The 13,252-nt window shown below is 35.3% G+C and overlaps 1 protein-coding gene across 1 annotated transcript; it reads left to right on the plus strand.

Annotated features, from left to right (window-relative positions):
• Positions 1-1,915: 1,915 nt before the first annotated feature.
• Positions 1,916-5,116, plus strand: LOC142230864 (uncharacterized). The gene is made up of 2 exons (XM_075301486.1): positions 1,916-1,948; positions 4,541-5,116. The coding sequence occupies exons 1-2, from the start codon at positions 1,916-1,918 to the stop codon at positions 5,114-5,116; spliced, it is 609 nt and encodes a 202-aa protein (XP_075157601.1).
• Positions 5,117-13,252: the final 8,136 nt, after the last annotated feature.

A 13,252-nucleotide genomic window follows, 5' to 3' on the forward strand; every position in this document is an offset into this window, starting at 1 on the left:
TCAAATACTAATGCATGAAAATCCTAACCTCAAAAGAATCACCCTTTATATATATATATATGGGAGTTATATCTCAATCTGAACCGATTTTGATGAAATTTTGCAGACTTGAAGGGCGATGAAGAAGATTATTTTTTGCCAAATTTGGTGACGATCCGTTTGTAAAAAAGCGCAACGTAAGGGCGTAAGGGCCTTACTGACCTATAGGGTCCCTTCTGGCCCACTTGGAATATAGAATTGTATTTAATTGAATTGAAATGTTATATTTTGTAATGTCCCGGCTGCTATTAGCCGTGTAAATAAATAAATAAATATGGGAGCTATATCTAAATTTGATCCGATTTCTTCCAAATTCAATAGCGTTAGTCCTTGTGCCCAAAAAACTCCCTGTACCAAATTTGATCAAAATCGGTTAATAATTACGACCGGAATCCTGTGAACAACAAATACATGGACAGACGGACGGACGGACACCAATCCCTAGATCGACTCAGGAGCTGATTCTGAGTCGATCGGTATATATTTTATGGGGTCTAAAATCAATATTTCTGGTAGGCACATTTTTTGGCAGATGAAACTTATTATACCCTGACCACTATGTGGTTTAGGGTATAAAAACTTAAGATATTCTTGAGATTAGGTAAATGTTGTTGGTCAAAATAATAACAAAAGTTGCACAAATAGTTTCTTTCTTTTATGTGTGGACTCAAAATCGGGAGAAAGATCTATATGGGAGTTATGGTGGTTCCAGTCTTAGACAAATCACAATAGTTTCTACAAATATCTCTCCTTGTTTATGTTTGCGACATGGTTATAAGGTGAATGTGGGTTAGGTTCGGTTAGGCCTACATGTCTAGGAAAAGGCCATAAACTTTGTATTCCTTGAATCTCTATAGCAAGTAAAATATTTGTGAACGTGCAAGTGTCCACATATGAGTGTGAATGTTTATGCCACATATTGCCATCATAAGATTTCCAACAATAATAACAATAATAATAAACGATTTTCCTCACCCCATATGTGTCCCTGAGCTATCCTCGGTTGCCCCTATCACTCCATTTCACGTTTGTCCTCGTCCTTTTGCAATACATTTCAATTGAAATTTATGACATCGACAAACAATAAAAAACAGTCGGGCCACACAAACCCACTTGGAAAATTTTATTATATTCCGGCCATTGTGGGCATGATGATGTTCAGCAGATAATGCTGGTGACGATGGCAATTGTGCCACTCTCATTGATGCTGCAACGACGGGGTATGACGGGATAGTGCTACAACCGATAATGCCGATGACGATAAAGTAGAGATAATGCTCGGTTTTCTATTCGTTCGCTTAAGAATAAAAGTCAATCTTGTTCGACAATAAATTTATCAAGTCATCCTTTATGATTGGACATCTTGACAATAACCATTGTGGCGGCGGCAGATGGAGGGAGCTTGTGAGTGGGATTGCTTGTACGCCATCTGTAATGGATTTACTTTCGTGCACAGATTTAGTGGAGCTCATTCTGTTACAAACTTATTAACAATTGGATTGATGTGGACAACATTCCTGGATATTGCCAAAGGACGGCCAATGGCAGAGCCATCAAGGAGGATGCACGGGCAACGATGAGAGAGAAAGTTACTTGATTTCTATAATGTGGTATTGTCGATAAATCATCTTTGGCCATTTGGTTGGTTTATGCCAACTGCAAGCTCGGAGTCTTATGGCCTTAAGTAGCAGCAATGATTACTTTTCTCAATTTTAGGTTTCAATAACAATGTCTATAGTTGGCTTCTTTCTCTCTGCTCCCAATGGATTGTGTGTCAAGGACTTTTGCCGTCAAAACTATCCAAAGGATTTGATGTCTCTGACAAAGAAAGGCACATTGTGTTGACTGTTTGTGGCAAAATATTATTAAAAATATAATGACGTCCATTATTGCAATGCTGATGTTGATGGTGAGAGAAAGTCAAGAAGGGATTTTATCCGCTTTCATGGGTTTTTCATCTCATATAGATATTATGTGCAGGAATTTGTCCACTTTGATATGAATTTAAGCTACTTCCCATTGCACGATAACAATGGTCACATACAAGAAATGCATAAAAATTCATAGAAAATAAACCCTAAACAGCAAATATTTCTGTTTCGGATTATAATTGTCTTCGACTTATTGGGATTAAGTATTAACATTTTTTTGGTATTGATGGGTACACGCATCATCATCATACAAGTGAATATTTTACAATTATGCTCAATTTGGTCAATTTTTGAAAATACCCTTCGGGGGTTTTCATTTTAGGGTCTTGACCAAGAGAAGTATCCTTGCTAGTGGAAGAAGTTGTAAGGCTTAACTGCGGAAAGTTACGGCAGGATTCCAACCTCAATCCCAAGTTACGTTGTCAGCTACTGGTACCCGATATTTATTGTTAGTGGTAACCCATTATTAAAAAAAAAAAAATTCCAGGCATAAACGTAAAAAATCAATAAATTATACCTTGAAAAAAATTAAAAATAACACAGGGGAACCAAATTGAACTTTTTTGTGTTGATTTGAAATGTATAGCAAATTTTTAGTAACTCGAGGTCGCTGAATCCAAATTCGCACTTGGTTTTTTTCTATCAGCTCGACTTTTCGAGATATACCGTTATGTTCAAAATTAAGGCACTTCCGCTACATATATTGGAATAGCTTGAAAATGGTTCAACATATTAAATTAAAAAAAAAAAACAGTAAGGAAAGTCTAAAGTCGGGCGGGGCCGACTATATTATACCCTGCACCACTTTGTAGATCTAAATTTTCGATACCATATCGCATCCGTCAAATGTGTTGGGGGCTATATATTGTCCCAAATACATACATTTAAATATCACTCGATCTGGAAGAATTTGATAGACTTCTACAAAATCTATAGACTCAAAATTTAAGTCGGCTAATGCACTAGGGTGGAACACAATATTAGTAAAAAACATGGGAAACGTTTAAATCTGAAGCAATTTTAAGGAAACTTCGAAAAAGTTTATTTATGATTTATCGCTCGATATATATGTATTAGAAGTTTAGGAAAATTAGAGTAATTTTTACAACTTTTCGACTAAGCAGTGGCGATTTTACAAGGAAAATGTTGGTATTTTGACCATTTTTGTCGAAATCAGAAAAACATATATATGGGAGCTATATCTAAATCTGAACCGATTTTCAAATTTGGCACGCATAGCTACAATGCTAATTCTACTCCCTGTGCAAAATTTCAACTAAATCGGAGTTAAAAATTGGCCTCTGTTGTCATATGAGTGTAAATCGGGCGAAAGTTTTATATGGAAGATATATCCAAATCTGAACCGATTTCAAGCAAATTTGGCACGCATAGTTACAACGCAAATTCTACTCCCTATGCAAAATTTCAACTAAATCGGAGCAAAAAATTGGCCTCTGTGGGCAAATGAGTGTAAATCGGGCGAAAGCTATATATGGGAGCTATATCTAAATCTGAACCGATTTGCTGATATTTTGCAAGTTTTTCGAGACTCATAAAATATTCGGATGTACGGAATTTGAGGAAGATCGGTTGATATACACGCCAATTATGACCAGATCGGTGAAAAATATATATGGCAGCTATATCTAAATCTGAACCGAATAAATCAATAGGGATCGTCTTTGAGCCGAAACAGGGCCCCATACCATATTTTAGGACAATCGGACTAAAACTGCGAGCTGTACTTTGCACGCAAAAATGCACCAACAGACAGACAGACAGACGGACATCGCTAAATCGACTCAGAATTTAATTCTAAGCCGATCCGTATACTAAAAGGTTGGTGTTAAACCCAGTTTAACAGTTTCATTTTTTTATCTAAACTTATAATTTTCATGAATTAAATAATTGAACTTCATTTGTATATTTTTGAATTATCTGATTTCAACTTAACGTATCTATTGATTGAATTTATTCATATTGGCAACGCTATAAGCCACAAAAAAAAGCTTTTATCTTTTAGTACTATAAGCCTATTTGTCTCGCTTCAACTTTCTTTTTAACTCCTTCTGCTCTAAACTCCCTCTAATGGTTAATTGTAAGCTTACATGATTCTACTTCTTTCACTTTGAATTCTGTCCTCAAGCCGGTAAGCAGCTACAAAACACCAATAAATTGTACACTACATGAAATCTGAAACCTGCTATTCTTTTATTTCTTTTGTTTCTTTATTGGCATCTTTTACGTTTCCTGAGCTGCACTAAATTACATACAGTCCAATTACAGAAGGTCGATCAGGGAATTGTACATGGTCCTTCGAACCGGAACAAACTTGGAGTAATTTCTAAAATGGACTGTATGTTAATGATTTGGTAAACTCCCAGAGTTGTTAATATCAGCCAATATCAGTGAACCCAAGAAATATAAAAAAACAGAAACAAAGACAGAATTCAGTATTAACCAGAAGTCAGATTTATTGCTGCTGCGATCAATAGGCTTCTTACCGTCTTCGATGAAGATGTACAAGGTCTGTTTCTGATAAATATAATCTGCATGGTTTCTCGTGGCAGTTTATTCCTCCGCATTCCCCACATATGGGTGGCCTGTGGGAAGCAGCTGTAAAGAGTATGAAGACTCATTTACGCAAAGTGGCTTCCAACATTAAGTTTACGTTTGAAGAATTCTCCACCCTTCTTATTCGTATCGAAAGTGTTTTGAATTCTCGTCCACTGTCTCCAATGAGTGAGAATCCAACTGATTTGATACCGATCACCCCTGGCCATTTACTAAGAGGAGGTGCATTAGTCGCTACCCCTGAAGAATATTCTGATAACCTGACATTACTGAATCGATGGCAAAGATTGAAAGCATTACAAATACAATTTGCCAAACGCTGGAAGACTGAGTACATTTGTGAGCTCCAAAGGAGATACAAATGGAAATCGGTTCAACAAAATCTGAAAACCGACGATTTCGTGGTAATTAAAGAAGACAACCTCCCTCCTACCGAATGGTGTTTAGGCAGAGTGATAAAGGTCTTCAAGGGATCAGATTCTAATGTTCGCGTAGCCGAAATACGCACTCAAAACGGCATTCTGACACGTCCCTTAGTCAAACTGTGTATCCTTCCTATTGACCCAGCTTAGTGTCTCTCACAACCGTTCACATACCTAATAAGTCTTACCATTTCAGCTCAAATTCTAGTACACCAATGTGCCGCATTTGCAAGAAACGTCACTTTGTCAAAAACTGCCCACAGTTTCAAAGAATGACAGCAATACAACGCCGTGATGTAATTCGTGAAAGAGGATTTTGCTTCAACTGCCTTTGTACTGCTCATCAGAGAAACTTCTGCCCATCACGGAACAAATGTATGGTGTGCCAGAAAAATCATCACACAATGGTCCATGTGGACAATCCACAACAACAGCCATCTTCTTCTGCTCATTCATCTGATACACGAATCCGCCGAAATTCTAATGTGACTCGTCAAAACCGAAGTGCTTCGAACCATCGTAGTCGTCAATCCCATATTCAGGAAAGATTGAGCCGCCGTCTTCAAACTCACGTTTTCATACCCACTGCGCTCGCCCGAGTTATAACAGCTAATGGCCCAGAGAAAGTGCGGCTTTTGTTGAGCACTGGAGAAGCTCAAACAATAATCATACAAGGATTGGTCGATCGATTGAAGCTGCGGACCACTACCAGAGAGAATATGATATACTGTACGATTAACTTGGAGTCATTTTATGACCCTCAAGTAAAAATACAAATCAACGGCATAGTAAAAACCCGATTCAACAACAACTTGCCAAAATCGACAACGGAGCCCTGTCTGAAGTCAATCTACAACCATATGGAGGAGCTGGCAGATCCGAATTTTTATAATCCAATTAACATCGAAATAATAATTGCCAACGATCAATTACCTGCAATACTCAGAGCTGGAATGATAAGAACATCGTCAAATATGCCAATACTACAAAGTAGCATCTTCGGATGGCTGATTTCAGGAGCATGTCGCTATCAACGTTGCAATCCTGCAAGGCGGGCTGCATGTTAAACCCAGTTTAACAGTTTCATTTTTTTATCTAAACTTATAATTTTCATGAATTAAATAATTGAACTTCATTTGTATATTTTTGAATTATCTGATTTCAACTTAACGTATCTATTGATTGAATTTATTCATATTGGCAACGCTATAAGCCAAAAAAAAAAAGCTTTTATCTTTTAGTACTATAAGCCTATTTGTCTCGCTTCAACTTTCTTTTTAACTCCTTCTGCTCTAAACTCCCTCTAATGGTTAATTGTAAGCTTACATGATTCTACTTCTTTCACTTTGAATTCTGTCCTCAAGCCGGTAAGCAGCTACAAAACACCAATAAATTGTACACTACATGAAATCTGAAACCTGCTATTCTTTTATTTCTTTTGTTTCTTTATTGGCATCTTTTACGTTTCCTGAGCTGCACTAAATTACATACAGTCCAATTACAGAAGGTCGATCAGGGAATTGTACAGTTGGTCTATGATTACTCCTTTTTGGTGTTACATACAAATGCACAAACTTATTATACCCTGTACCACAGTAGTGGTGAAGGGTATAAATATGGGAAAAATTTAAATCTGAAGCACTTTTAAGGAAACTTCGCAACAGTTTATTTATGATTTATCGCTCGATATATATGTATTAGAAGTTTAGGAAAATTAGAGTCATTTTTACAACTTTTCGACTAATCAGTGGCGATTTTACAACGAAAATGTTGGTATTTAAACCATTTTTGTCGAAATTAGAAAAACATATATATGGGAGATATATCTAAATCTGAACCGATTTCAATAAAATTTGGCAAACTTCAATATAGCACTAATTTTTCTTCTTGTGAAAATTTTAAGCAAATTAGTGTAAAACTCTAGCTTCTGTCTCTGTGGTCATATGAGTGTAAATCGGGCGAAAGCTATATATGGGAGATATATCTAAATCTGAACCGATTTCAACCAAAATTGGCACACATAGCTACAATGCTAATTCTACTCCCTGTGTAAAATTTCAACTAAATCGGAGTTAAAAATTGGCCTCTGTGGTCATATGAGTGTAAATCGGGCGAAAGCTATATATGGGAGCTATATCTAAATCTGAACCGATTTTGCTGATATTTTGCAAGTTTTTCGAGACTCATAAAATATTCGGATGTACGGAATTTGAGGAAGATCGGTTGATATACACGCCGATTATGACCAGATCGGTGAAAAATATATATGGCAGCTATATCTAAATCTGAACCGATTTTTTCCAAAATCAATAGGGATCGTCTTTGAGCCGAAACAGGATCCTACACCAAATTTTAGGACAATCGGACTAAAACTGCGAGCTGTAGTTTGCACACAAAAATACACCAACAGACAGCAGAGATGGTCTGTATCAAACTCTTTTAGTTTTGCGACTGTCGCAAAGTTGTAAACGTCGTAAACGTCACATACGCGTCGTAAATGTAGAAAAAGGAACAAAAGTCGCAAACTGAAAATACTTTAGTCGCGTCAGCTAGGCAGCGAATTCGATGATATCCGAGACGATGGTATGTGCGAAGGAGTTTCAATTCTTAGGAATGTTCACAATTTTCGGTTTTAGTCCCCACATTTTCCCTATTGCCTTTTGCACGAGTTCAGGGTAACCGTGGATTTTCTCGTCCTTTCTTAGCTTTAAGTTCAGTCTCCAGTCCAATATAACCCAAGGTATTTTGCACACTCACCAACGGGAATTTCGATACCACCTAAGAAAATAGGCTTGATCATGGGAAAACTTTCACAAATTTCGGCAGAAACTCACAGCGAATGCTGTCAAACTAAATTAAAAAATTTTCAGGATTTTAAGGAAACTTCGCAACAGTTTATTTATGATTTATCGCTCGATATATATGTATTAGAAGTTTAGGAAAATTAGAGTCATTTTTACAACTTTTCGACTAATCAGTGGCGATTTTACAACGAAAATGTTGGTATTTAGACCATTTTTATCGAAATTAGAAAAACATATATATGGGAGATATATCTAAATCTGAACCGATTTCAATAAAATTTGGCAAACTTCAATATAGCACTAATTTTTCTTCTTGTGAAAATTTTAAGCAAATTAGTGTAAAACTCTAGCTTCTGGGGCCATATAAGTCCATATCGGGCGAAATATATATATGGGAGCTATATCTAAATCTGAACCGATTTCTCCCAAAATCAATAGGGTTCTATTCTGAGCCAAAACACATACTTGTGCCAAATTTGAAGTCGATTGGACTTAAAGTTCGCGGACAGACGGACATGGCTATATCGACTCAGGGTGGGCTCACCCTGAGCATTTTTTGATAAATCGCCGGTCTAACAAATAAAAACACATTTTTGTGTCAAAATTCGTTTTTATTATTCAACATAGTTCCCTTCAAGAGCGATACAACGATTATAACGGCCTTCCAATTTTTATACCCTTCACCACTACTGTGTATAATAAGTTTGTGCATTTGTATGTAACACCAAGAAGGAGTAATCATAGACCAACCTTTTAGTATACGGATCGGCTTAGATCTAAATTCTGAGTCGATTTAGCGATGTCCGTCTGTCTGTCTGTCTGTTGGTGCATTTTTGTGTGCAAAGTACAGCTTGCAGTTTTAGTCCGATTGTCCTAAAATTTGTCCTAAAATTTGGCCCTGTTTCGGCTCAAAGACGATCCCTATTGATTTATTTGGTTCAGATTTAGATATAGCTGCCATATATATTTTTCACCGATCTGGTCTTAATTGGCGTGTATATCAACCGATCTTCCTCAAATTCCGTACATCCGAATATTTTATGAGTCTCGAAAAACTTGCAAAATATCAGCCAAATCGGTTCAGATTTAGATTTAGCTCCCATATATAGCTTTCGCCCGATTTACACTCATTTGCCCACAGAGGCCAATTTTGTGCTCCGATTTAGTTGAACTTTTGCATAGGGAGTAGAATTAGCATTGTAACTATGCGTGCCAAATTTGGTTGTAATCAGTTCAGATTTGGATATATCTCCCATATATAGCTTTCGCCCGATTTACACTCATATGACCACAGAGGCCAATTTTTAACTCCGATTTAGTTGAAATTTTGCAAAGGGAGTAGAATTAGCATTGTAACTATGCGTGCCAAATTTGGTTGAAATCGGTTCAGATTTGGATATATCTCCCATATATAGCTTTCTCCCGATTTACACTCATATGACCACAGAGCCCAATTTTTAACTCCGATGTAGTTGAAATTTTGCACAGGTAGTAGAATTAGCATTGTAACTATGCGTGCCAAATTTGGTTAAAATCAGTTCAGATTTGGATATATCTCCCATATATAGCTTTCGCCCGATTTACACTCATATGACCAAAGAGGCCAATTTTTAACTCCGATTTAGTTGAAATTTTGCACAGGGAGTAGAATTAGCATTGTAGCCATGCGTGCCAAATTTGGTTGAAATCGGTTCAGATTTGGATATATCTCCCATATATAGCTTTCGCCCGATTTACACTAATATGACCACAGAGGCCAATTTTTAACTCCGATTTAGTTGAAATTTTGCACAGAGAGTAGAATTAGCATTGTAGCCATGCGTGCCAAATTTGGTTGAAATCGGTTCAGATTTAGATATATCTCCCATATATAGCTTTCGCCCGATTTACACTCATATGACCACAGAGGCCAATTTTTAACTCCGATTTAGTTGAAATTTTGCACAGGGAGTAGAATTAGCATTGTAACTATGCGTGCCAAATTTGGTTGAAATCGGTTCAGATTTGGATATATCTCCCATATATAGCTTTCGCCCGATTTACACTCATATGACCACAGAGGCCAATTTTTAACTCCGATTTAGTTGAAATTTTGCACAGGGAGTAGAATTAGCATTGTAACTATGCGTGCCAAATTTGGTTGAAATCGGTTCAGATTTGGATATATCTCCCATATATAGCTTTCGCCCGATTTACACTCATATGACCACAGAGGCCAATTTTTAACTATGATTTAGTTGAAATATTGCACAGGGAGTAGAATTAGCATTGTAACTATGCGTGCCAAATTTGGTTGAAATCGGTTCAGATTTAGATATATCTCCCATATATAGCTTTCGCCCGATTTACACTCATATGACCACAGAGGCCAATTTTTAACTCCGATTTAGTTGAAATTTTGCACAGAGAGTAGAATTAGCATTGTTGCTATGCGTGCCAAATTTGGTTGAAATCGGTTCAGATTGAGATATAGCTCCCATATATATGTTTTTCTGATTTCGACAAAAATGGTCAAAATACGAACATTTTCCTTTTAAAATCGCCTCTGCGTAGTCGAAAAGTTGTAAAAATTACTCTAATTTTCCTCTACTTCTAATACATATATATCGAGTGATAAATCATAAATAAAAGTTTGTGAAGTTTCCTTAAAATTGCTTCAGATTTAAATTTGTAGATTTGTAGTTATATGAAAAGATGATGTACAGTGGGAGTAAAGATGATTCAATTTGTAAGAAGAAAATTCCCAAAATGTTTTCTCCATAAGGAGTTAGCATAAAGGGCCCAAAATTGAGTTATCTATCCCAGTTAGATCTATACTAAAGGCTGTGGAAAGGTTCATTCGCCCGAACCGAAAGATGTACAGTCTAGGCGTGTATAGATTTGAATCTGGCGTTTTCTTTTCAATGACTCTATTAATCAAGTCCATATAGCTCGAATAATAATTAATTGTAAATTAAATATAGTGTGTTAAAAAATTGTGCCGGAAACACATTTTGTTTATATAGTTACATATGAAAAACATATTTTTCTAACAGTGTAGCTTCATTAAACTCTCTAGCGATGAGAAATATTAAAAAAATTCCATAGAAATTTTCCGATAATTTCTCATTTGTATTCAAAGTCGTTGCCGTTTTAATTATTAGTTGTAGAGGAAGTACAATGGTGTGTAGACAATACAGGTGAGCTATTATTCTTACTATGGACACGCAAGATTGTTTTCCAAATGGATACAGCATCCGTCAAAAATTATAACATGCGTAAATTGCCCACATACATATTGATTTTTGTATAGTTGGAATTTATTTTTAAAAAATAGTTTTTGCAATGCTTCTGGCTGATCTTCACTGCAAAATTGACAATCTTGCTAATTTACGTTAACAGAGCACGCATTTTAGTAATAAAATTTAATAATTTGCAAGCGTTGTTTGATTGGAAAAAACCACGAAACGTTCTCATAAACCTGTTTAAACCAGTGTTGCCAAAAATATATTAGCTAAAAAATCACCCTTTACTTACCCATGAATAACTAAACTATTACAAACTGGGTAATTCCGTATTGCTCCTTTTTTCTAATCAACGACTAATACTCAACTGATATGCAAACCATTTTCGAAAGTTAAATGATGCATGTTTACAATATTTCCTACTTAGCAGAGACGTGTTTAAATGGATATGGTCTAGATCTCGCCGAGATAGGTGGTCATTTGTTGGGTTTGAGACAAATTTGGCCAAATCGAGCAACATTTACACAGTAAAGGAAATTTTTTCCAAAAATAATAATAATTCCATGAACTAAAATAAAGTGAGTGTATGGTACGAATTATTTAAAATTTGTCGAAAACAAATGCTAAGGCCAGCAAATGCAAATAGGAAGTCAAACGTTTCAGAAAAGCGTTAGAATGCACTAAAATTCATATTTTATAAAAAATATATATCGATGGGCTCATTCCAGAGTACGCTAAGTCGACTTAGCATGTTTTGATGGAATTCGCTGTTTTTTATTCGGATTGATGTGAATTGCATCCTGTCAAAATTTGGAATTTAATGGACCCTTCTATCAAAAGTTATGGTTAATATTGTACTTAGTCTGTGATTAAAGTTTTAAAAAATGTCCAATCCAAAAAGGGCAAAAAGCTTTGTTCGGTCTAAAGTGGTCTAAGTAACTTTTAGCCATGTTCTATTATCACTATTTTAAGTTCATACATGCTAAAAAAAAAATTATAAAAAATATGATCTTAAGACCGAAAATAAGGAAATTTCTATCTTAAACGTGTTTTGAGAAATTTCAAAAAACAAAGCTTTGAATTTGTTTCCTGTAAAATTCACTTTTTAGACTTAGTGCACTTTGGAATGTAGACATCTATATCAAACGTCAACAAATTTTTTAGCTGTGGATTATACCCTCTCAGTAATGCTGGTGACATTTATAAGTGTTTCCAAGCTTTTCAAAGTGGTTTCACCGCAATGTGGAACGCTGTTCAGATTCGGCTTTAAAAAGGAGGTCCCATAACATTGATCTAAACATAGAATTGATGAGGACTTAGTGATACCAGGGAAGATCCCTACTGAGGGATGACAATGGACTGAATAGTCTAAGTGAGACTGAAATATCGGGTTACCACTGTGGGTACACTGAAAAAACTATTTACGTGATATTAAAGAATAGGCAACCTAAACGTTAGGATGCGCAATTTACAAACACAGGTTTCTTTAATCCTGGACAGTCATCGTTTGTCAAAATGACGACACGTAATTTCATTTTCGATCTAAAATGCATTTTAGACGATTGGGAAATGATAAATTTAAGTTATACTAATTCAACTGTTTTATGAATATTTGTTTTATACTAATTAAAAATAAATTGAGTAAGAAAATAAATTAAATTTTTGTTGCAATTTTTGCTCACTACGCAAATATAGCATCTTGAAAAAAGCGGTAGTCAAAATGACGAAAGATGACGTTAGTGTACAAAATATAAGGGTGACTTTCCAGGGTTAAAATTATGAAATTTTAATTAAAATAAAGTTTATAATCTTTGCTTCAAAAATTGTTTAATAAAATTTAGGACACAAATTTGTGTCCTTGCGTTTAAGTCGCATATCTTGGAACTAAGGAAAATTTTTCTTGAAGTAAAGAAACATGTTTTTGATTTAAAGAAATCATCCCCAAATAAACTGAAATATAGAATCTTTAGATTTGAAATGAAAACGCTTCAAATATAGGTTTAGACTTATTTTGAGGATTTTGCATTTTTGGTTTAAAGTTTTTTTTTTTTTTTTTTGGATTAAGAAAATTTCTTTTACTTTGAAGTATCCGTTATAATTATAATTTTTTTACTGACATTTGTTTGTACTTGAATAGCTTTACTAATATACCGCAAAAAGAGAATGAAAATTCGATAAATGCGATCTGTATCTTAATTTTATTATTGATTCTAGATTCAAAGCCAGGTGGCTAAAAAATTTCTTTATTTTAAAGATGC

The sequence above is a fragment of the Haematobia irritans genome, chromosome 3, assembly GCF_050003625.1.
Source record: "Haematobia irritans isolate KBUSLIRL chromosome 3, ASM5000362v1, whole genome shotgun sequence".
NCBI classification, from domain to species: Eukaryota; Metazoa; Arthropoda; class Insecta; order Diptera; family Muscidae; genus Haematobia; species Haematobia irritans.